The 22284-nt window shown below is 52.1% G+C and overlaps 3 protein-coding genes and 2 non-coding genes across 5 annotated transcripts; 3 read left to right on the top strand and 2 right to left on the bottom strand.

Annotated features, from left to right (window-relative positions):
• The first annotated feature begins 2211 nt into the window (after positions 1-2211).
• Positions 2212-12591, top strand: PWWP3A (PWWP domain containing 3A, DNA repair factor). Its single transcript, XM_072845238.1, has 15 exons — positions 2212-2289; positions 2709-2751; positions 3235-3330; positions 3598-3689; positions 4036-4106; positions 4534-5559; positions 6140-6259; positions 6670-6740; positions 7239-7315; positions 7819-7879; positions 8396-8471; positions 8599-8649; positions 9092-9522; positions 10469-10557; positions 10802-12591. The coding sequence occupies exons 3-15, from the start codon at positions 3274-3276 to the stop codon at positions 10878-10880; spliced, it is 2301 nt and encodes a 766-aa protein (XP_072701339.1). The 5' UTR covers positions 2212-2289; positions 2709-2751; positions 3235-3273; the 3' UTR covers positions 10881-12591.
• Positions 12592-13079: 488 nt separating this feature from the next.
• TRNAF-GAA (transfer RNA phenylalanine (anticodon GAA)) lies at positions 13080-13152 on the bottom strand. The gene has a single exon. It is a non-coding gene; the product is annotated as a tRNA-Phe (tRNA).
• Positions 13153-13365: 213 nt separating this feature from the next.
• Positions 13366-13439, top strand: TRNAN-GUU (transfer RNA asparagine (anticodon GUU)). Its single transcript has one exon. It is a non-coding gene; the product is annotated as a tRNA-Asn (tRNA).
• A 108-nt stretch (positions 13440-13547) lies between these two features.
• Positions 13548-17722, top strand: NDUFS7 (NADH:ubiquinone oxidoreductase core subunit S7). Its single transcript, XM_072845239.1, has 8 exons — positions 13548-13688; positions 14045-14081; positions 14397-14465; positions 14930-15047; positions 15771-15950; positions 16034-16080; positions 16890-16978; positions 17513-17722. Exons 1-8 carry the CDS (start codon positions 13673-13675, stop codon positions 17608-17610), a joined length of 654 nt encoding a protein of 217 aa, XP_072701340.1. The 5' UTR covers positions 13548-13672; the 3' UTR covers positions 17611-17722.
• Positions 17723-18324: 602 nt separating this feature from the next.
• GAMT (guanidinoacetate N-methyltransferase) lies at positions 18325-22209 on the bottom strand. The gene is made up of 7 exons (XM_072845360.1): positions 22118-22209; positions 21466-21662; positions 20648-20793; positions 20504-20567; positions 20097-20164; positions 19502-19612; positions 18325-19152 (listed from the first exon to the last, which is right to left on the bottom strand). The coding sequence occupies exons 2-7, from the start codon at positions 21647-21649 to the stop codon at positions 19012-19014; spliced, it is 714 nt and encodes a 237-aa protein (XP_072701461.1). The 5' UTR covers positions 21650-21662; positions 22118-22209; the 3' UTR covers positions 18325-19011.
• Positions 22210-22284: the final 75 nt, after the last annotated feature.

Here is a 22284-nt window from a genome sequence, read left to right as displayed (position 1 = left end):
CGCACCCCTTGCCATATACATATAAAAATGTGTCTGGGCAAAAAAAATCTCAACTGGAGAAGAGCGAAATTTGTACATGATGCTAATTTTTCCAGGATGGGGACGTAGGACCCAGTAGTTGGTAAAGGAGGGGCTGCAAACAAGAATTAAAATTTTGCTGAAGCTGAAAGCCGCCATTCCAGACACCCGGCTCGGTGCAGGGGTGGGTGAGCGGCTCAGAGCTGTAATCAGAGCGGCAGGAAGGCAAATGTAACACGACGACTTTCGTATTTATTTACAGCACAAGCAGAAATCATAAAGGCTACGTGTAAGGGCTGATCCATACTCTGTGAAGCTCATTGATGTTTCGGGTGCTTGTAAAGCCGAATACAGAGGAGAGATCGGGTGTTTAACTGGAAAAGTATTAGGTCTCGACCAGAAGTGCGGTCATAGCTTCGACAGGGAAGCAGATGCACAGCAAGATTTCACTTTGGAGAAAGCAAACGCTGGTAACATGGGAGAATGTTTAGGCAAGGGAAAAATTATTCCCTTTGCTTTGTGTTTTGCAGGCAGGGCAGTTGTTTTCTCTCCTTTTTTTAATATAGAGGGCTGAACCTTGCGGTGTGCTGAACTCCCGTCTTTATCCTCTGCTTAGGGTGACACTCTCTGTCCTTCAAACTCCGTGACGTGTCCCCATTTACTCCAGTGGGGCCAGAACTCCAACTTTAACCAAGTTGTTTACTAACCCGAGTCTTAAAAGACTCTTTTATATCCTTTGACGTGAAATACTTATTTAAACACCTTGCAGGACCAGGCCAGAGTGCTCGGCACACCCAGAGCCTGTGAGACAGGGATCGATGCTGGGAAACGCTGAGTAACCTTGCCCTGCCCACAGACCACTCCTGATCCTGCAGAATAATGGGAGATAAGGTGTCCATTAGATAACAGCGAGTAACAAAGTGTCTTCAGCGATGGAAGGCACCCGAGGGAAAACTGTAAGCAAAAAAAGGAGTTTGCCTCTTATGTTATGTCAACAAAGTATTATTCCACAAATATCAGTACTTAAAGGTAGAAAAAAAATGTTCTCCTGGGAGTCGAGCTAATAGGAGATGCCATTTTGGTCTGTCTGCTGTTTTCAGAATGTGTTTTAATAACTTACTACTTCAGTATAGTGGTGACATTTCCGATATTGCAGGTATTTATAAAGAAGTATAGACAGCTAATAAAGTATCAAACATCATAACACGGGCTCTGTTTTTACTCTTCGTCTCGGAATACAAGGGCTAAAAATTGACCGAGCCAAATAGCAGCTTGCTGAAAGCCATTTTTTTTCTGATTTTTAACGCATTTTCATACAATAACTTATTTTCAGGCTCTGGACAGTTAAACACTCTATCCGCTGTCCATCTCCCCAGGGTTACGGCACTATCGGACTGACGGAGATCTTCCGCTCGTTTTGCCTTAGTGTCAATTAGTTTTATTCGCCTTAGCGTAAAAAAACCCGACCCGGCCTTTTTGAGCAGGGCCCGTGTTCCGCGAGGACAGTTATAATTTAACCTAACAAACCAAAAGACAAATCCCTTGCGAGGTTGAATGAGAAAAAGCACCTTGGCCGGAAGCGCTGGGATGAGCGGGGGGGCTGCGGGGCCTCTGCCCCGAGGGCTCTGCCCGGTGCACGAAGCGCACCGAGGGGGAAGCGGTGGGGGTGCGCCGGGGCGGCCTCGGGGCAGGCGGGCACCTCCCGGCCGCAGGGGCGGCGAAGAGAACCACGGCCGGCTCAGCGGCTCGGCTCGGCCCAGGGCGGGCCGGGGCCTGCCCGGCCGCGGGGCCTCTCGGGCCTGCCGGGGCCTGCCGGGGCGGCGGGAGCCTCGCGGGGCCGGAGGCGCGGGGCGGGCCCAGCTGCCGCACCCTGATGTCACGGCGCAGCCCTCCGACGTGACGTCACCGCCACGGCGCCGTTGCCATGGCGCCCGCAGCCCCTGTCGCCGCGGACGGGCAGGGGAAGCACTGACGCCCCGAGCCCTGACGTCACCACCTCGGTGACGGCGTCCGCGGGGGCGGGGCGTGCCCCGAACCCTCCAATAGGAAGAGAAGTAGAGGGGCGGAGCACTCGGAGGAGCGGACATTCTGATTGGCTGGAGCGCCTGTGTTTTGGCGGCGGGAAGAAGGCGTCCTGCGCGAGAGAGGGGTTCGCTGATTGGCTGTTGCTTTGCCGGGGTGGGGCGGCGCATGCGCACAGCGGGGCGGGGCGGGCGGCCTGATATGGAGGGAGGTGGCGCGACGCTGCCGTCCGCCTAGCCTTCGCGCACGGTAACTTCCTCCCCCGGGGCCCTGAGGGGAGGGCGGCCCCTGGCCTCGGACCGAAAGGGGGGGAGGGTGGCCCGTCCCCTCCGGGTGGGGCTTGGGAGGGGCGAGGAGGGGCCGCCCGTCCCCACAGCGCGGCGGGAGCCCCCCTGGCTGGGGGCACCGGGCCCGCTTCCCTCACGTCCCGGCCCTTACCTCACAGTGGGTCCTGGTGGGTACCGGCGCTGGGCGGCGGGAAGGGGTGGTGGAAGCCGGGGGGAAACCAGGACAGGGCAGGGGGAGCCGGCTGAGGTGGAGCTGTGGGAGCCTCGTAGTTTCCCTAAACCGCGCGGCAGTGGCAGGCTTTGCGTCCCTGCCCCGAGCCCGCGGGGCTCGGTGCTTCAGTGCCGCAGTAACATCTGCTTCTTCCTGCTTTTCGGCGGCAGGACCGCGTTCCAGCGTGCCGAGGAAAGCGAAGTCTTCGGCTTTGTAAGTACAGGAAGATGTTCTTGTTCTTAAGGGGTCTTTCTTAAAGTCTTCCAAGTCTTTAAGAAACACAAGAGAACTCTGTGGCTGGTTCACTTAGCTTATAATTGTAAACTATGCCTAAAAATTGGCACAGCGTGGCGTAACTTGTTGGATGTGACAAGTGGCCTGCATTATCAGGATTTGATAGTAGGGAGCTGCGGAATGTGCAGGCCTGAAGCAGCATTTTTTTGTTTACTTGTGACAGTATTTTCTACACTTACACGTTCAGTAAGACCTTCTTACGTTGCACAGCTATAGAAGGACATGCTATTAGAACTTAATTTTGGAGAATGCATGCGAAGTAATATTAGTCCAGTGATCTCAAAGGTGAAATGATATATACCTGTAATAACGTGTTCTATTTAAGTTCTGTACTTCTCTAAAAAAAGGGAAGACAAAAATGGACCAAGTGTTGTGTAACTCTTTTATTCCCTTGTTCTTCAGAGCACACTGGAATTTTCCTTTTCTACGTGAAACACAGCCATGACAGATCAAGAGTATGTTCTTTGCATGTGGAAGAAGCGCTTGTGGCCAGCAAAGGTAAAGCAGATGTACAAATGAGGAAAGGTTTGTGGATAGAACTTAGAAATGGATGAAACAGTAGTAAGTAAGCAAGAGCTCTAAGTAAACATGTATATACTTTAAAAAAGAGCTAATCTGTACAGGTCGTAATGCTGCAACCAGATACTGCGGAATATCAGTCCGTCCTGCGCTGCTCACATTAAAAATGTTTCGATGTCAGATCTGTCCTATAGTCTAACAGACTTGGTCAAGGGTTTTAAACGTGTGTTTTTCTCTCGAATGTAGATTTTGCGCAAAACTGGGGCGGCTGGGAAAACATCTGTTGCTAAAGCAAAGGAGACTTCTTTTCAAGTTGAAATACTTGGCTTGAAAGAACAGTTAAGTATCCTTGTTACCGTCGTACGTTTGCACTCTTAGACTTTAAAAAAAGAAGTAATCCCATTATCTGAAGATATCTGTGAAATGAGATCATTGATTTACAGAAGGATTAGATGGCTAATCCAAAGCCCGTTGCCTTCTCAGAGCTGGCCATATACATCCATAAGCAGCATACTGACAGCTCAGGCATTCTTCATGTGGGTTTTTTTTTCCCTTAACTTCTGCTGACAGATATGGGTTTTGGGGAAATAAATATTGCAAGTTTATTGCCAGGTGAAAGCAGTGTCATGCTGTTGGTAATGCTTAATGCTGTGATGTTTTCAGTCAGCTTTGTTGTATTTTCAGGATTTGTGTGAACTGCGCAGATGCTGTACCGCTGAAGGAAGAACGTATAGAAAACATCGCCTCTAACTTAGGTGAGGAGATGTCAAAACATTTGCTGCCTTGTATATATTCTGAGGGTAAAATATACACAAAAGCTCAACCTGGTGGACAATAGTTGTATATTTCACTGAGGTATTTATTGAGGGGGGTTTTTTGCATTTCTTTTGCTGTCTTTCCATCCGTAAAGCTTGAAAATAGACTAAACGTGATCACAGCTACTTTTGCTCTTCCCTTGTGTAGTGCGTTGGAAGGAATGGTGAAGAAACTTGTGTGTACTTGCACCAAAATAAGGTGTTGGAAGCTTGCTCTTTGTGCGTCTCTATATACTCTGCCTTAAGAATCACGGATGATTTAAGTGTTAAGTTGCATCTTAAACAAAAGATATACTATAAATACAATTTCTTATTTCTTGTAAACAAAGAAGGCTTATTGCATTTATTGCATATTCTTCTTCCTCAGATCAAAGGAATAATTCGAGTGAGGCTGTGGAAGAACTGAAATACCGCTGTTCTCTTAAACTTGCCCTGGATATTTTGACTGAAAAGGGCTCACCCAGACAAGTACCACATTCAGAAGGAGGACCAAATATTCGGTTATCCCAGGGGAACAATGCAGGATCTCTGTTGTCTACACCCTTACGTAGATGTCGGTCGCTCTTTCACTCTAAAGAAAAGTTGCAGCCTGAGACTTCCAAGAGGAAAAGAGAAGACAAAAATAACCCCAGCCTGAAGACTGATACAAACAACCAAAACCAGAAAGGTTCTTTCATTTCAGAGGAGAGCACTAAAGCACATGAAAGTGGAACAAACCCTTCCAAATGTGCTCCTGGGGACTTGTGTAACACATCAAACTCAGATAGTCAAAACTGCAAAATACCAGAATCGAAATCACTACCAAGACAGAAAAAACCCAAGCCCAGATTGCTGACAAAGTCCAAACCAGGAAATAAAGTCTCCCTTAAACCAAAGGAGGAAAAAAGTAAGCAAGGAAGAAGACCGAGAGGTGCAGGATCACCTGTGTCATGTAGGAATGATTTCCCCAAGGACCAAGCACAGCCCCTTGCTGAGGAAGGGTCTCCTCTGTCTGTCCCCTGCAAGTCTGACACAGTGGTACCTGTCAGAACGGCAAACACCAGAAGTCAACCTAGAAGGACGTTCCTGGATTCCTCTCGTACAAGTGCCTCAGATGACTTGGAAAAAAGCATCAGTAGTGAGAGCGAAAGTCTAGCAAAGCAATTAAATGAAAGAAGAAAGCCAGGGAGTTTAAAAAGTGTTAATGGAGAACAAGAGATCCGTGCAACTGTGTCCTCAGGCAGAAAAAGGAAATGCAGGAATTACCCTGAATCTTCATCCGGGCCTTCTAACCACGGGATGCTTCCTGATAGCTTCTCCTCTCAGCACAAAGAGGAGGAAAATAAGAATACTTCCCATGTGGTTATGAATAAAGTAAAGCAGTTTCAGCTGCCTGACTTTGAGGAAGATGAAGGTGGGCATATTGCTTGGGGAAGGGAAAACTTCATCCCATTTGATCGTCAAGCATTGTTACTCCTCTTGGAATGTTGCAATGCTTTTGTGAATATGGCTCTTGAATTGCTGATTTTAATTCCTTTTGGTTTAAGTTTTGGAGTAGCAAAAAATGTCATCACACGCTAGCATGGCATTTAGGTTGTCTGGAGTTGTTTAGGGTTTTGCATTGAAAAACTGTACTTAGTAATTCTTACCCTGCCGTAGAAGACTTGATAATTTCACACATTTTTTTTCTTTACTGCTGTCTAGTTAGTGTTGAGATGAAATGACCGTACATAAAGGAACGGGCTGGTACAGAATCCTGAAACCAGCCTGTTCTCATTCCTTTCCCTTTTTCATCTTTTATTCTGATTATTAGGCCTTTTCCTAGGCAGAGAATTGAGAGTGTGTGGTGTGACAGACCCTTGCGTTACGGTGACTTGGGCTGCCGTGGGGTCACTTACACGGGGGTGTGTTCCACCTGGTCTGAAGCTGATACTTTTTTTTTTTTAAATCACTGTTCCATGCTTATGAGCACTGGTGCTTGCTGCTCTTGGCAGGGCTGGAATTGTCTGACCTGTCTTCAAAGATAGTTTCCTCAGAGAGTCTCTCTCGCCTCTCTGCTCTGGTAGATGAAGAGGAGGAGGATGAAGAACTTCCTAGTATTTTGTCACATCAAGGTGAGAGATCAGTGTACCTATATGAGACTTCTTCACCCAAGACCGTTGTGCTCTTTTAGGGCATGACTGCTCTAGTTTGCTGACAAGCTACGGTAATGAAACCTAAACCTTTCTAGAAAGTGAATCCAGCTTTGGTCAAGCTTGGAATAAAATGCATTTCTTGGAAGGCTTTTTGAAGCAGAATGAAATGCAAATCATTGTGAAACTGGGCAAGGGCCTAGGATTGAAATGTCTGAGTTCCTGTACTCAGAACTACCTGTGCTGCATTTTGGGGGGTGGGGGGGTGCCCCGTCACCTTAGTTGAAACCTGTAAAAGATTGAAGTCCTGAAAGGAGGCTGATAGGAGAGGGCAAGCTTAACTGTCTTGTCTTGTGTTTTTTAAAGAAAAATTACTTTATTTTTCATCATAGAACCACAATCAATTGAAGAAGGGATTTTGGTCTGGTGCAAATTGCGAAGGTATCCTTATTGGCCAGCAGTGGTAAGAACAGCTCGCTGCCTTCTTAGAGTGATATTGGAAGGGGTCTGATAAGGAGCAGCTTACCAAGTTCTTGAGTGTCTTTTGCCCTTCTTGACTTGTGCAGAGCTGGACATGTTACAGATCTTCCAGTAGAAGCGTTCCAAAGATAATAGAAGTAAATTTACGTATGACAAAAGCACATAAAAAGTAAATGTGGTTGATTCACATATGTTTGTATTGGAGCAGAGGATTACCGCTGAGCCTTTATACCTTGTACCGTGAATTAGGGTGGTTGTACCCAGCTAACGAAAGAAAGAGGATGGGTCCTGGTCCTTGTACGCTAACAAAAACGCTCCATTGGGGTAACTTGCTATTCTTGCCACTTTAAACTTAATTTTTCATATTTGTGTAACTTCTTTTAAATATGGGGTGTACTGTATAATATCGATGGAAACTGTTCCTGCTTTGTTAAGGGTATTAGGGTTTTAGGGTGCTAATGAGACTTTATCCTTTCAACAGGTAAAATACGTGAAGCGGAAACACAGAAAGGCATGTGTGCTGTTAATAGAAGGGAATACAAATGACAAGAAAAAAGGGTAAATGTTGAGGATTCTGATCGCGTTCTGAACTTTGGGTTTCTGTTTTAGGCAGTGCCCTGTACTCTTTTCCTGGTACAGGGCAATTACGCTGTCACTTAAAACCAAGGTTGATCTCAGAGGGAGGGACCAAGTAAGGTCAGGATTTGCAGGTGCGGGCTACGTGGTTTATCGTGCTGCCAGTGGAGACAGGCTGGCATTCGTGTGAACAGCTGACACTTCTGTGAGCAAGAAAAAAAGGGCTGGGGACCCAGCTGCTGCTTGTTACATGTGCCCAAACTTTCTGGAAGCACAGGCCTGCCTTTAGTTTTGTTTTAAAACCAGGTAGTTCTCATTTGTTAAAGTTAGCATAGTTTTAGCTTATTATGAAAACCAAAACTAGTAAAACCTGCATTCCTGAATTCCTTATGAAACCTAATTTTCAGGGAGGTGTGGAATTGCAGTAAACAGAGGTGCAACTCAACTGCCTCTTTTCCCTAACTGTGTTTCTTTGTTTCATCAAGTTTCTCAGTATCTCTTAAGAATCTGAAGCACTTTGATTGTGAAGAAAAGCAGGACCTCATAGTAAGTACTACCAGTAACATGTAACTGCAAGTGTATATGTGTTGGGAAAAATCGAGTTGTGTACAGAATGTATAACTGACCCTGCGGGAGGAGTGTGGTGCAGCTGGCTCGTCTGGGTTTGTTCGTGGTTCTCTGTTCTCTCTCACTCTGTTCAACAAAGTAATTAAACATATTCGTGCTCCACAAAATGGAGAATAATATGGGAATGGGATCCCCCTGACACCTTTTTCCATCTCGGTGAGGCTGCTGTTAAGAACACACGTGTATGTGGAAGGCAGGCAGTTGCTTAGGACTCTTACTGTGTTTTCATTTGTGGGTTTTCTCCATACAACAAAGCCACTCTCACGCTGCATGACAAAGTGATTGCAGAAGTGGAATTTCAGGAGAATGCAGAAAACCGCAAGTAAACTTTGATTCGTTATCGTTAGCCTTTTTCTGTTACCTGGTTAGTGTCCTAGACCTAAAAGCTTCAATAGGCTGTTCTTGTCAGGACTGTAAATGGCTCTTGTTTTGTAGGAACGAGCCAAAGAAGATTATCGCCAAGAAATTGAATGGTGTATTCGATTGATTTCTGACTATCGAATTAGAGTAGGTAAGCAGATGAGTCGGATGATGTCATCCATTCTGATATGCATCAGAAAAAAGATAACACCAAAACTGTCAGCTTTGCTTCATAGGCTTAATTGAACTGATCGATAACCCTGTTTTGGGCTTTTTAGGTTGTCATTCTTTTACTGGATCCTTCTTGGAATATTTTGCTGCTGATATCAGTAAGTGAATTCATTCTCTTTTGTATTCTTCTCTTAGCAGGTAGGTTTAGCTCTGTTCATGCATGTGTGGTGTTAGGCATCAGACCCGGTGAGAGGGGGTACCACTGAAATTGCTACACGCCATTATTGCAATCTAAGGCTTTTCAGTCCCACAACAAGAGTTAAATAAATACCCGATTGTCTGTAACAATCGATAACTGGTTACTTCACGTTGTAGAGAGTTTATTTCAGAGCTCCTGTCAGTTTCAACTCCCTAATCTTTTTTAATGCAAAATTAAGATTTTGTTGGTGGTGGGTTTTTTACCTTCTTTGGTAGGGGAGGAAGAAAAACTTCTCTTATGCAAATATAAAATAAGGCACTTTCTTGATATGTAAGTATGTATGCAAGCAAGCCCTTTGTTTTGTGTATTTAAGTAAGAAAGATTGTGGCTTTTCTGTTCAGGCTACCCAGTTAGAAAGGAAGGTTATCAAGGTTTAGTCCAAATGACCTTTCCAAATGTGGCAGAGGAAGATGTGGAAGAATCTTCATCAGAAACTTCACCTCAGAAGCCCTCCAAGAAACTTCTTCCTGACAGAACAAGAGCCGCTAGAGATAAAGCAAATAAAAAGATAGTGGAGTTTATAGTGAAGACTAAGGGGGCTGAAGAGCATCTTCTGGCTATTTTGAAAAGCAGAAAACAATCCCGGTGGCTGAAGGAATTCCTGAATTCGAGTCAGTACCTGACCTGCGTTGAAACTTATTTAGAGGATGAAGAACAATTAGACCTTGTAGTGAACTACTTGAAGGAAGTGTATCGTGAAATAGACGCTAAAAATCTGCATCAAATAAATGGAGATGGAATAAAATTTATTTCAGATGTCCTTTTGCCTGAAGTAAGTAAACAACATTTACTTTTCTCAGTGTTTGATGAAGTAAGGAAGTGACCCTAGTGTTACGTGATTTGAGTGTCCTGCCTTGTGGTGTGTTCCCCGGGAGCTGGGTAATGTTTGGGCTGGGCAGGTACGTTCGTGCCTGCCCACCTACCAGCTTGGGTCATGGTCCCTTCAGCTCAAAGGGCATAAAACTCTGCTTCCTTTCTATGTATAGCTTGAGCAAAGAATCTTAAAATCAGGGCAGGAGGCTCTTAAGCCATGTTCATGGGCTGGTAATCAGAGAACAAACATGTTTACATTACATGTTGGAGAAAATAAATAAAATAAAGTTCCTGCTGGCGCTGCAGGTGTTGGCAGTATTAGGCTGGCAGGGGTACGGGTGAGGTGAGAGATGGGGACCAATGTCATTCTAAATGCTGATTTTTAAGCCGTTAGCGCAGCATGGAGAAGTTTTAGGTAGTGTGATGTTTTTGGAGGCAGAATGATCGCTTGCTGGTGCATTTTGATTATTTCTGAAACTCTTCAGAGCTTTGGGGTTGTTGTTTTTTTTTTTTTTTTTAATTTGGCAAGTCATCTCTGGGTTTTCTTGGGTTCTTTGTGTGTGTTGGGGGGTGGGCTGTTTGTTTTTACAGTTACACTTTTAGATACTTACTGTTCTTCTTAGGAATTTTACTGGGAGAATGTTAGTAACTTCTGTAGAAAGAAAATTACTATGAAGACTGTCTTAATCCGGTTATAAACATACCGTCTGGGGAATGTTAAAGGACAAGTTTGTATTATTTGTTTAAGAGCTTGAGGTACCCAACAGGCAGTTTCCTCCCAAGTTTCCTAAGTGATTGAGGAACCTTGTTCCAAAAATGGTCTCATCTGCTGCGACCATTTCAAATCACTTGGTGGTAATTTAGTTCTTGTTTCATGAGTATAAATGAACTAAATACTTTTATAGGCCATCATTTATGCGATTTCTGCTGTGGATGACATAGATTACAAGAAGGCAGAAGAGAAATACATAAAAGGACCATCTGTGAGCAAAAGGTATCTTTTTAGTTTTAGCATTCTCTGAATTTTTCTTACTAGTTTGCTCTTTATACGGAAAAATGTGAGTAGAAGGGCAGGAGTGTTCAGTATCCTCCCTTCGGTAGGGCAAGCTTCCTCACTGTCTAAGTAACAAGAACGTTTTCCACGTTTAATTGTTTTGCTGAGTTACTGTAACACATTGCAAACTGTTTAATATGTTAAGATTATTTTTATTACAGAACTTCAATGTATTTCTTTTCAGGGAGAGAGAAATATTTGATGAAGAAATCCTAGAAAGAAAAAAGTGGAAGACCAAACTCGCATCTGCAGACAGCGTCTGAAGAGTGGTACAAGCTTTCCTGAGTTATCCTGGCACTGAGTGTGTATCAAAGTGGTTATTTGTATAAAATGTGTAATTCTTACTTTTTAAAATCCGTGTGTATATCTTCAAAAGATGTAGCTGTTCTAACGCTGTACTAGTCGGACACAGCTGTATCTTTGGTCCTTGCTCTCGATGCTGTGCACTGCTTCCCGTGGTCTTGCCATGTTGAACTGCCTGTAAAAGACGATGCGAACCATGTCGGAATGCTGAGGGTGTGCGGCTGCCTCCGTCCTCACCCATTCAGTGTGCTTGCCATGGGACTTGCAAAGACTGCGAGTGTTTGCAGAGCTCCTTGACAGAACACTGGGTTTTGTATGAATTATTTTGGCCAAACTTCGGCCAAATTTTGGACAAAGGAAGGTGTTACCAGAAAACACGTACTGGTAAACTCTGTAGCCACGTATAGCCTGATGACTTTACTGCTACTGAATGTACGCAGGTTTCCTGGCTGAAAATGTTTCCAGCGGGTTGACTTCTTGCTTTACGTGCGTCTCAAAGTGTGGGAAAGAAAATTGGTCCCTAGGGACGCAATCTGAATAACAAAGGCTTTGTTTTTGTTGTTAGGACAACTGTAAAATTCAGTGGCAAAGGAATCCAATGTTTGCTTTAAAAACCAAAACACATTCACTTTTCCCTTTACCAGCACAACCATTTTGAATGCTCAGTTAATGGTTTTTGAGGCCACGATTTTAGGAACGCTTCTGCTTGTCTTAACTACCCCATTGAATCATGCGTAGTTCCCTCCCTCAGCCCTCGCTAGGGCTGTTGCGTGTTGCAAATTGCCTTTGGCAGACTTGCGGTGTTACGGATAACTGTCGTGCTGAAAGCCCAATGACTGGTATTTTTCTATATTGTAATGAAAGTGTGATCTACTTGCGTGTCCAATAGAAACCGAGATGACTTGAAATTAAGGAAGAAGTTTAAATGTAAATTGGGATACAGATGTGTATTCTGGCTATGGTAATTATCTGGATATATTTTGATTACACTTTTAATTACTCTGTACTCTATAACAACTTTCAATAGGCATTTGGAATCTGTATTCACATTATCGAAGGGATATGCACAAGTTCCTAAGTCATAGGAATCGAATAGGTATTTAGCGGGACTATTCTCTATCTTTCATTAAACGTTGTAATGCATTTTCTGTGGAATACAAAGACATAATGCCAAGGCAATAGAGCTGGAGCTCTAACTCTGGAGCTGCCCACGGCTCTTGCAGATGGAGGCAGCTTCAGCTTGGAAAGCGGAAGCTTCCAGGCCCTAAACCTGGCCCGTGGGTGCTGTTTGTGGTGATTGGGGATCAATGCATCCCTGGGTTCCCCCTCCTTTAAAACATAACCATGTGTAAAAGACCCTTCTTCAGACCGTGGCACAGAACTCCCCAGTCCCTTTGCCTTTTCCCCATCCTTTTCATACCTTTTGGCCAATTTGATCTAACACGGACAAGTTCTCGTCTTAAAAATCAAACTGCGTCCTTCTGCCTAAGTATGACGAAGAGTGCACGTTGTGTTGAAGCACTCTAAAATGTTTACATCTTTAAAAACCACTTCCGACTCTTGAACCAGCTGGTAAAGGTTGCTCACAGTACTCTTCATACCTCGAGACCAAATTCAGTGTTGTGCTGTACAGAATTATGTGGTCTTAAATCAATTAAAGTTGAAGTGAATCATCAAGGGCTTGTCATTACTTTTGTTTGAATACACTCATTTATTTTTTCAGCTGTGGGCTTTGGTGCGCATGGGCAGACGCTTCCACCCCACTTTTACGTCAGGGGAAGATTATTTTTGCGTATTGGATAAAACTGTAGTACCACGTTTTATTTGCGCACTTTCACGTTATTAAACGTAGGGGCGAGTACAAGAAAGCGAACTTACTGTTTTCTGCCCTTGTGCTTTATCTAAAACAGGTTCTCGCGTGCATCGTCCCTGCCACGAGCCAGCTTGTCCAGTTCCAACCCGCGCCGGAGCTGCCTCCTTCAGGGGACCTGCCTGTGCTGGTTGTTTCTAGGATAGTGGTTGTTTCTAGGATATTAAAAAAAGATCGGAGCACGCTTTGGGGAGGGTGTGATGCGTTCCCCCACGCCGGAGAGCCGGTGGGTGCTGGGGGTTAAGGAGGCAGCGGGAGGTGGTGCGGCCCGAGCAGGAAAAGGAGCAGCTGCCGAAACCCGGGATCGAACCAGGGACCTTTAGATCTTCAGTCTAACGCTCTCCCAGCTGAGCTATTTCGGCTGCGTGGAGGCGCTCTTCCCCCCCCCCGGCCGTGACCCCCGGCGGGCCCGGGCCCGGGCCCGGTGCGGGTGGGCGCCGAGCAGCGGGGGGGCCGGCGGGAGGGCCCGGCTGGGGCGGGCACGGGCGGGGACGGGACACGGGGCGCGGCGGCGGCGTGGGGCGGCCGGTGCCGGCGCGGTCTCTGCCCACAGCGGCGGCGGCGGCGGCAGCGCGGTCTCTGTGGCGCAATCGGTTAGCGCGTTCGGCTGTTAACCGAAAGGTTGGTGGTTCGAGCCCACCCAGGGACGATCGCTTCCTTTTCCTGCGCGGCCGCCCCTCCGGGGCTCCGCGGCACCGGGAGCCGCCTTTCCGCCCCGCCCTCGTTTTACCGCGGGCCGGGGCGGGGCCCGCCGGGTAGTCGCGGAACCCCCCTGCCCGCCCCGCGTTCCCCGCCGGCGCGCTGAGGCGGCGCACCGGGTCCGCGCCGGGCCTCTTAGCGGGTGCACCGCGCCCAGAGGTTGCCTGAAGGGCTGCGGGCGAGATGGCGGCGCTGGGCTGTGAGCGGGGCCGGGAGCGGGGCCGGGTGGAGGCCTCGGCCCTCTGCGCAGGGACTGAGCCGGGAGGGAGGCCTGAGGGAGGACCGGGCCGGGCTGGAGGCTCCGGGGCACTGAGGGGGGACCGGGCCGGCGGCTCCGGGGCGAGGCAGCGACCACAGCTCTGCCCGGGGCTGACTCGCGTCCGCGGGGTGAGGGCCCCGGGGAGCGGACGGGGGCCGCGGGGTGTCCCCGTTCCCTCAGGGCTCGTCTCCGGGGCGGGGGTCCCGCGTTGAGCTCTCTCCCCGGTCCGGGCCGTTCCCTTTCCCCGCGGTGGCGGTCTCCGGCCGGAGCTGAGCTCTCCCGTGCTCTCCTTGCAGGTCTTCGCCTCCCCCGGCGCGGCGTGCTGGCCTGGCGGTGAGGGCCGGGGCTGGGGGGCCCTGGGTGTCCGCGCGTGGGGGGCCGGGGCGGTGGCACCCCCGAGCCCCGCAGCTGACGGCGGCTTCCCCCGTGCCGGGGAGCGCCGAGTGAGCCGTGCCGGGGGGCGGGTGTTCGGTGGGGTTCTCTTCTGCGGCTGGGTTTGATCGGAGAGCTTGCTTGCTCCGTTTCTGGGGCCGCTCTGCTCCCCGCGGGGAGGGCAGCGGCGTGTGCTCCTGCGGGGCCGAGGTGGGGGGGACAGCGGGGGGCCTGTGCCGCCATGTCAGGAGGCGCAACGGCTTCTCTTTTTCCCAGGCCCGGTGCCGTGACATCTGTTCACACTCAGCTGCTCCATCAGACGCCGGTGGCTGACCACGCTGACAGGTAACGCTGGCGCTCCAGGACAGGTTCCTCAGCTGTGTCCTTCCTCCCACGGGTGGGGGATCCCAAGTGGTACGGGGGGAAGAACCCTCCTGTTTGCCGTGGCTCTGTCTGCGTACGCATGACAATCTTTTCCTCACTTCACTTCTTAAAAGCCAGGATTAACTGGCAGGCTGCTGTCAGCCTGTCAGCCCTGGAGATGAGCCCGCCAGGCACCCTCCGTAATCTGGGTACAGCCACAGAGGGGCTCTGCCTGAGCAACAAACTCCCTTGATCTCCCCGCAGTGTGGGGGAAAAAATAACCCTGTTATAAACGCAGTCTCCAGCAGTAGCAGAGGCTGTGAGAGTGTCCATAAGCAACGTACCACGGATTCTTTATGGCATGGCAGCTCCTCGAGGCTAATGATTGTATTCTGCAGTTACGCTAAATAATTGGAGACTGATACTACTGCGCCGTTTGTCTTCAGCTCTGTCCAAGTCCAGCAAAAGAGCTCAGCTGTTGTCCAGAAAAAATCCTACGTCCCCACTAGCAGGGGCGAATATATTGTCACCAAACTCGATGACCTGATCAACTGGGCGCGAAGGGTGAGTCGCTGAAGCTGTCGTGCTCCCTAGGGAGAAATGGTATCAAATGCTTCGAGGTGCTGGTGGGAAATGGGTTTGAGCCATCTCCTCCTCGGGATAAAAATAGGCTCAAAATTCTCCACAGGGAAATAGCCAGGTTTCTTAGCCAGAGGCTGACATTCGGGGTACTGTGTCAGAGTGGGAGAGAGACGCTTAACGTGAGGGTGGTGGAAAGCAGGGCGGGCTGCCTGTCTAAAGAGAGCTGTCCTTCAGTGACAAGCAAAAGGCACTTTCTGGTTTTACCTAGTCCTTGCAACGAGCAGCGGCTCTGCGCCGTGGAGCAGGCTGCACAGGTGACGCTGCCCTGGATGCAGCGTGCTCTGGCTTAGCTGAGTTTTGCCTTCCCCAGTCACCGCTGCCCTTGTGCGGGGCTCCCGAGGCGGCCGCTTTAGCAGCGTGAGACGTAAAGGGAAGCGTCTACGGCTTTGAGCACGTTCAGCGGCTCTGAGGCTGCCAACGCACAGATCTCCACGCCCCTGTTTCGCTGGAGCCGCGGGTTTTGCTCTCCTGCGTAATGGCAAACACCGTTGTCGTTTATGATGCTCTGACTAAGCAGACCTTGAAGCTTTCCTTGTTCTGTTTCCTTTTCTGTCTGGTCAACTCTTGTTCTTTGAGTCACCAGCCCAGGGCCTCAGTTCCCGCTTTCAGTGTTCTTACCCATAACCCGCGTCTCTCCTGCTGCAGAGCTCCTTATGGCCGATGACGTTTGGCTTGGCATGCTGCGCCGTGGAGATGATGCACATGGCGGCTCCTCGCTACGACATGGACCGCTTTGGGGTAGTGTTTCGAGCTAGTCCCCGGCAGGCTGATGTCATGATCGTGGCCGGTACCCTAACAAACAAAATGGCTCCGGCTCTTCGAAAGGTACGGACTGCGGTGGATGCCTCGCGCGGGCTGCGCGCGCTGGATGCAGGTGGAGAGTGGTCTGACGTGCCTGTGTTCTGCAGGTCTACGACCAGATGCCGGAGCCTCGCTACGTGGTCTCCATGGGGAGGTAAGTGCCGGGACATCCTTGTCGCCCTGTGCTGCGTGGGAGAAATCTGGTGTCTCTGCTTGAGTGGGGAGATGAAGGGAGGGGAACCCATTTCTCATTTGTATTTCCAACCCCTTAAATTACATAAAGAGGCCTTGTTACAAGCGAAACATAAAGACCCTTTGATTAGGGTGAGGAGAATGATGTCTGTCAAGTCGCTGTGAACTGCAAAATCTTCCCAGTGAAAGATTCTGGGGTTTTTGCAGCTGTCGCAGTCTGGGGACTTCATACATCCAGAATCTCAGAATTTGCATTTAGATAAAAGCTTTCAAAATATTTCTGCTGTGCAGCATGAAATCTGAGCTCCGTGGAGCTCTGGCGTGGTGGAACTGACAACTTGTTTGTCTCCCGGAGCTGCTGGGGCCGAGGACGGCCATTTCACCAGGGCCTGGAGGGGACAGAACGAGTTCTAGAAACGCTCTGTGCAGCTGTGGCAAAATAGAAAAGGTTTTGCAGTAGAGAGGAAGGACCCTCTGACTATCTGCTTTGTAAGAGTAACGAAAACGGTTCGGTTTGGTTTCATCCAGCTTGACGTGTAACAGCCTGTGAGCGTAGCCTCTGCCTTCCAGCCAGGTCTTGTGAAGAGGCTGCACGGCCACAGCGTAAACCTTGGCGTCCGCTCCGCCCCTTACTGTCAAACCTGTCGGGTGGCTCCTTGCCCCGCAGCGCTCGGGTGCCAGGGTCACCTTCTCCTTTGCCCCCTGCTCATCTTTCCCCCGGGCTGCTGAGCCGCATTGAACAACGCGCTGAAACCCGCCCGTCTCTTGCAGCTGCGCCAACGGCGGGGGTTACTACCACTACTCCTACTCCGTGGTGAGGGGCTGCGACCGCATTGTGCCGGTGGACATCTACGTGCCAGGTAGGAAAGACTGCCACCGCGTGCCACCGCGTGCCACCGCGTGCCACCGCGTGCCACCGCGCCAGCTCAGAGCAGGAGGGGACTGAAGCTCGTTTTGTGCATTTGGACGGTGCTTGGTGTCGTTTTTAAAGATCTTTCGTGTTGCTAAAGTTGCAGATGCTTCAGTAAGATCTGCCTGGGCTTTCCAGTAAGCGAGTGGAGTTCTTCTGGTGATGTTACTCGCCAGTAACTGCCGCGTAAAGTGTGGGCTGTAGATGATTCAACCCCGTGCTCTCCTGTGAGATACCACCTTGCTTAAAAGCAAAGCATTTCTACGTTTGATAAAGACCTTTTCGAAAAACACCACCCCTTTAGTTTCTTTAAACTACAGAAGCCCTCTTGCTTTTATGAACTCCGCAGCCTGTGACGTGCGCAAAGCCAGAGGGAAATCGCAGCTTGCTTTGGGGTAAAGCCCGTGGCTTGTCGGTTCGCCTTCTGCTGGCTACGTTTCGGTGCAGCTAGCAGCCCTGCGGGCTTCCTTCTTCTCTCTCTCAGGTTGCCCACCTACTGCTGAAGCTTTGCTGTATGGAATCCTGCAGCTTCAGAAGAAAATCAAACGGGAGAAGAAGATTCAGATCTGGTACAGGAAATAGCCTCTTATTTATGACCTACCCACTGACTGCCCGCCTGGGGCACCTGCTTGCATTCGTACGCACAAGAAATCTGTATTCTCACAAGCCTTCCAATAAAACTCTACCTGGTTGAGATGCTCTCCTGTCGTTAATGTATCCCTCTTATCTAAAGTGTTTTAACTCGTTTAAAAACTGAATTAAAAAGCAGGAGTTGAATTTGTTGACGTTGTGTGCTGTTTCCTGGCCTGAACAGCCTGTGAGGGAAGGAGAGCGTTTGCAGTTACCTATCGTGACGGAAATGCCGTGCCAGAAACCTGGGACTTGCTCTTTGGCTTTGTTAGGAAGTTTTGAGACCAACGCACGTCCAGGTGAACCCCGAGGTCTCCCTGAGCTCGTCTCTTACTCACCGCCTGCTTTTTGTTTATAATTCCCACAAAAGATCTCATAAATCCTTTATATCTGTGTGCACAGCAGCCAGAAATTAATTCTATTCTGTAACGTAAGCAAAATATTAATGCTTAAAATCAGAATATGACTAATAAAAATGAATGCTGCAGCACTCCTTAGCACAGTAGGAATAAGGCAGCCCACGGTGGGCTTTGGTACTGGCTGTGTCCCAGGAGCCCGGTGTGGTCTTCTCCCGGCAGCCTGGGCCAGGAACCATCACTGCAGAATTAACACACGCGCTTTTGAAAGACAAATAAATTGCTCCGAAGCAGCCGTGGTGTGTTTCATTCCTTTTTAATGGATTTTATCCCTTCTGCCTAGAGAGAGGAAACGTCATTTATGCGCTATTGAACTGCAAGGAGGTTGTTGGGATCAGAACTTGCTGCAGTGAGCTTTAGCCAAAAGTATCGGGAAACTTCACTGGGGAGTTGCTCCAGGAGCAGCTGAAATGCCTCCAACGGCCCCATCTTCCCCATTTCTCCCGCCTGGTTTAGACTATTTGGCTCGCGTGTGGAAAGCCACCCGTGATTTCTAAAAATGATTCTGTTTTTAGAGGAAACGTCCTTGAACCCCTTTGGCTAACGGCTCTGAGCTATGCTCTTGAATTGCAGCTTCACTGAGGTATTTGGAGACGAGGGTGAGCCTGGAGTGGGAACCGGCCTCTGGGATGGACGCAGGGTGGGACCTTCCTCCTCCGCAGAGCCCAGAAGACCCCTCCGGGGCAGGGGGCTGCATCGGCTGGGTGAAGCCCGCCGTGGGGCAGGGAGTCCAGGAGCTCCCCTGGAGACCCCAGACTTCCGTCCCAAGCCTCCAGCCATCTCCCGCCTCCTGATAAATCAGCTTCAATCTTCTCTCATTGGCATCGAAGGAGATAAGAGCTTTTCCCCTCCTCGAAGTGCACACAAGCAGCCTCTCCTCCTTAGCGTTTGCTTCCTGGCGGCTTTGGGGCAGCCGAAACGGATGCTGCCGGCACCCTCAGTGCTTAACGATGGTGGGTGTGATCATCTTGGGGAAGGAGTAGTACCTGCAGTCCTCGGGGGGGACCAGGTCCATCACCGTCGTGCTGATTTTCTCCTTCTTGAACCCGGCCTCCACCAGGTGCCCGACCTGGGTCTCCTGCGAGAGAGGAGGGGCAGAAAGGAGCAGCGATGGTTTGAGCTGCCCGGCTGCGAGCGGGGATGCTGCTGAGCCTCGGCCCCACGCGGGACAGTGTGAGCAGCCGGGTGCAGGGGACCCCGTCTTGGGCAAAACCCCTCTGACCTTCCCGTAAATGTTCCCTGCTGAGCCCCAGCCCTCACGGATCGGTTAAACGGCCGGGGAGTGCTCCGGCTCGTGCCGCTCCACGGCCACGGTGTCGGGCGAGCACCCAGGGATGCAGGAGGTGCACCGGCTGACGGGGCGGCTTTGGGGACCCCGGGTTGGACTGGGGGTGCCAGGCCCTCCCCAGCCCGGGAACAAGGCTCACCTCAAACATTTTCTCGATGTCGGTGTACTTGGTCTTCAGCAGCTCTCCCCAGGAGGTGAGGTTGCAGTAGGTGAGGACCCCACCGGGCTGCAGCAAGCGGAAGGCATGGTCCTGCAACAGGAATCGAGGTGGGGGCTGGCTCAGCACCCAGCACGCTGCCCTCGCCTTGTGCAGCACCCCTCACTCAGCACCCGGCCCCCGCCTTGCCCCCCTCCAAGCTCTCACGTCTCCCCGCAGAGCTGGCCATTGCCCCAACCCTCCGCACCCTCCTGCTGCTCCCCTCTGGCCGGCTGTGACCGTGTGGACCGAAAGTGCTGCGACGTCACCGTCGTGCTGGGGACATCACGGGGACATTGGGGTTTTCCAGAGGGTACTAAGTCCCGGGTGGCAGGGAGGGTGTGGGATCGGCGGGGGCTGCAGACCAGCACCCGGCTCTGGCTTTGACTCCTGAGCTCCCAAATTCTCCTCCCTGCCCTGTGTCCCCCCCATCTCCCCCAAACCCACCCGAGCCGGGGGCTCCGGCCCCTCGCAAAGGGCAGAGGGAGGTGCGGGCGCTGCGGGGCCGGGGTGCGGGTGCTGCACCCTGACACGTTACCTTGATGAAGGTGAACTGATGCGTGTGCCAGGTCTCCTCCGACAGCGGGTAGGTGTCGTACAGGATCCCTGCCCGGGAACACCGGAGACCATCGGTTAGCCGGGAGAGACCACCGAGGTGCTGGTGGAGCTCACGTGCCGGGGGGAAGAGCCCTCTTCACGGCCTGTTGCTATTTTTTCCTATTTAAATTTGCACCCAATGCCTCTGATCCCCGGAAGGCAGCGATGTCCTGCTCCCCAGGACAAGGTGCCGCTCCCCAGGGACACTGGCTGCTGCCCGTCCCCATTCCCCCCACCGTGGGAGGGAGCCGGGCTGGGTGCTCGCCTGCACCCCGAGCTCTGCCATGGGGACCCCCACCCCGCCGCCCCCTCCCCGGTCCCACCGGGCTCGGCTGCGCGGTGCCTCACCCCTGAAGTGCCCGTCCGGCAGCATCGGCACAACCTCCTCCCACAGCCCCTTCAGGGCCACGACCTGCGGGCGGGACGGCAGAGCGGTGAGCCCCGGCCGCATGCACCCACCGGCACCGCGCACCGGCACAGCCCACCCCAGACCTTGTGCGGCTGCGTCTTGGCCCACTCCTCCAGCCGCCGGAAAACCCCCTCGTTGCACTCGATGATCCAGTGCTCCTCGATGTCAAACTCCTCCACCTTGGTGGCGGCGATGGCCATGCCGAAGCCCACCTCCAGCACGCGGCCGCCTGGGGACAAGAGGGCAGCTGGGGGGGCTGTGCCTCCCCGGGGACGCCGTGCGGCCGGTGCAAGCCCAGCACACACAGAGCTCTGGTTTTCCTCCGCCTCGGACCCCCCCAGCCCCAAATGCTGCCTGGCTCTTGGCCTGAATGGGGCTTTTTTTGGCGTGGGTGGGAAAGCGCGGTGCTGCCCGTGCTGGGGGGAGAAGCCGGGAGCAGCCCCGTGTCCTCGTCACCCGCTACCTCCCCAGCTGTACCCTGCAGCGGCCCTTTGCCCCCATCCAACCACCCACCCGTGGGCGGTTGCAGCGGGAACGAGCAACCGCTCGCGGCAGCGCTGCCAAAACCCTCCCTCCGCCGGCGCGTGGGGAACGCGGCCCGAAAAGCGGCAGGTCCCAGCTGGGCCATGCTCTGCCCCCGCGGGCGGCTGCAGCCCCCTCCCCGCGGCCCCAGCCCCTTTTGGGAATGTGTCACCCTGACACGAGAGCACAAGTGCCACCGCAGCCCCGCGCCCACCGTCGCTGCGTGGGGAGCACCGGCGGCGAGCAGGGTCCATGCAGCGGGGTCCCCCGGCGGCAACGTCCCCCCCACACACATCGTTCGCTCGCGGGAAAGCTGCCCGCTCCCCGCGCCCGAGCTGCACCCCACGGCACAGCCCTGAGCCCGCGGGGCTCCCGTTACCCCTCGACGCGGCCACGGCCGCCAGCGAGTGCATGTAGGGGGTCTCCCAGCGCTCCATCACCGGCTTCCCCAGGATCTCCAGGTGGGCGTCCGGTGCATCGTAGCCGGCCACCGCCTCCCGCCAGGCTGCCCGGCAATCCTCGCCCTCCGCGAAGATCGGCCCCGCTACCGGCCGGACGCTCATGGCTGTGCCGCCGCTGCAGGGAGGAAAGTCCACCGGCTGGGCTCAGCGGTGCTGGGGGAGGGAAAGGGCCGCCTGGCTCTTGGCCGGCTTTAAATAGCCGGGGCCGGAAAAGTGCTGAGCGTGCACGGCGGGCTGGGGCCCTTCTGCGTGAAAGGGATCCCTTATCGGGAGCTGGGGCCGGGGGCACCGCGGCGCAGGCAGGGGCTGCCAGGCCCGAGCGGCCACGCGGGGCTGCCTGCACCGGCACGGCTGGGCAGGAGCGACCGGTGCCCCACGTTGGAGCGGGGCTGCTTGGGGTGGCTGGGGGGGTGCAGGGCATGGGGCCCGCTCCTGGGTGGTCGGTGGAACCGTGCTGCGCGTGGCCGGAGCGGGAACGATCAGCACACCTGCGTGGCGGAGCTGGGCTGGATCAGGGCAACTGGGGGGGCCACGGAGGAAGGGCTTTTCCCCTGGGCCTGTGCCACGCACCGGGCCTGTGCCACGCACCAGGACCACGCAGGGTGCTGTGCCCCACGCTGGGCCACGCACCCGGGCCATGCACCAGGGCTCTGCCCCACGCTGTGCCATGCTCTGGGGCCATGCCCCCCCCCCCCCCCGTGCAGCGCCGAGCACCGCGGCCGCACGTGGGGCGGGCG

This window comes from Ciconia boyciana, chromosome 24 (genome assembly GCF_034638445.1).
Source record: "Ciconia boyciana chromosome 24, ASM3463844v1, whole genome shotgun sequence".
Lineage (NCBI taxonomy): Eukaryota > Metazoa > Chordata > Aves > Ciconiiformes > Ciconiidae > Ciconia > Ciconia boyciana.
The sequence above is the reverse complement of the archived record's forward strand: the minus strand, read 5'-3'. Positions and strand labels throughout refer to the sequence as shown.

Excerpts from the sequence above, each read along its gene's own strand:
- PWWP3A (XM_072845238.1), top strand. The coding sequence starts at position 3,274 with ATGACAGATCAAGAGTATGTTCTTTGCATGTGGAAGAAGCGCTTGTGG. Across the intron at positions 8,650-9,091 it reads ATATTTTGCTGCTGATATCA|GCTACCCAGTTAGAAAGGAA; the intron begins GTAAGTGAATTC and ends TTTTCTGTTCAG. Across the intron at positions 10,558-10,801 it reads GGACCATCTGTGAGCAAAAG|GGAGAGAGAAATATTTGATG; the intron begins GTATCTTTTTAG and ends ATTTCTTTTCAG.
- NDUFS7 (XM_072845239.1), top strand. Across the intron at positions 15,048-15,770 it reads TGATCAACTGGGCGCGAAGG|AGCTCCTTATGGCCGATGAC; the intron begins GTGAGTCGCTGA and ends CTCCTGCTGCAG. Across the intron at positions 16,081-16,889 it reads TACGTGGTCTCCATGGGGAG|CTGCGCCAACGGCGGGGGTT; the intron begins GTAAGTGCCGGG and ends CGTCTCTTGCAG.
- GAMT (XM_072845360.1), bottom strand. The coding sequence starts at position 21,649 with ATGAGCGTCCGGCCGGTAGCGGGGCCGATCTTCGCGGAGGGCGAGGAT. Across the intron at positions 20,165-20,503 it reads GCCGGACGGGCACTTCAGGG|GGATCCTGTACGACACCTAC; the intron begins GTGAGGCACCGC and ends GTTCCCGGGCAG. Across the intron at positions 19,153-19,501 it reads ACATCGAGAAAATGTTTGAG|GAGACCCAGGTCGGGCACCT; the intron begins GTGAGCCTTGTT and ends CCTCTCTCGCAG.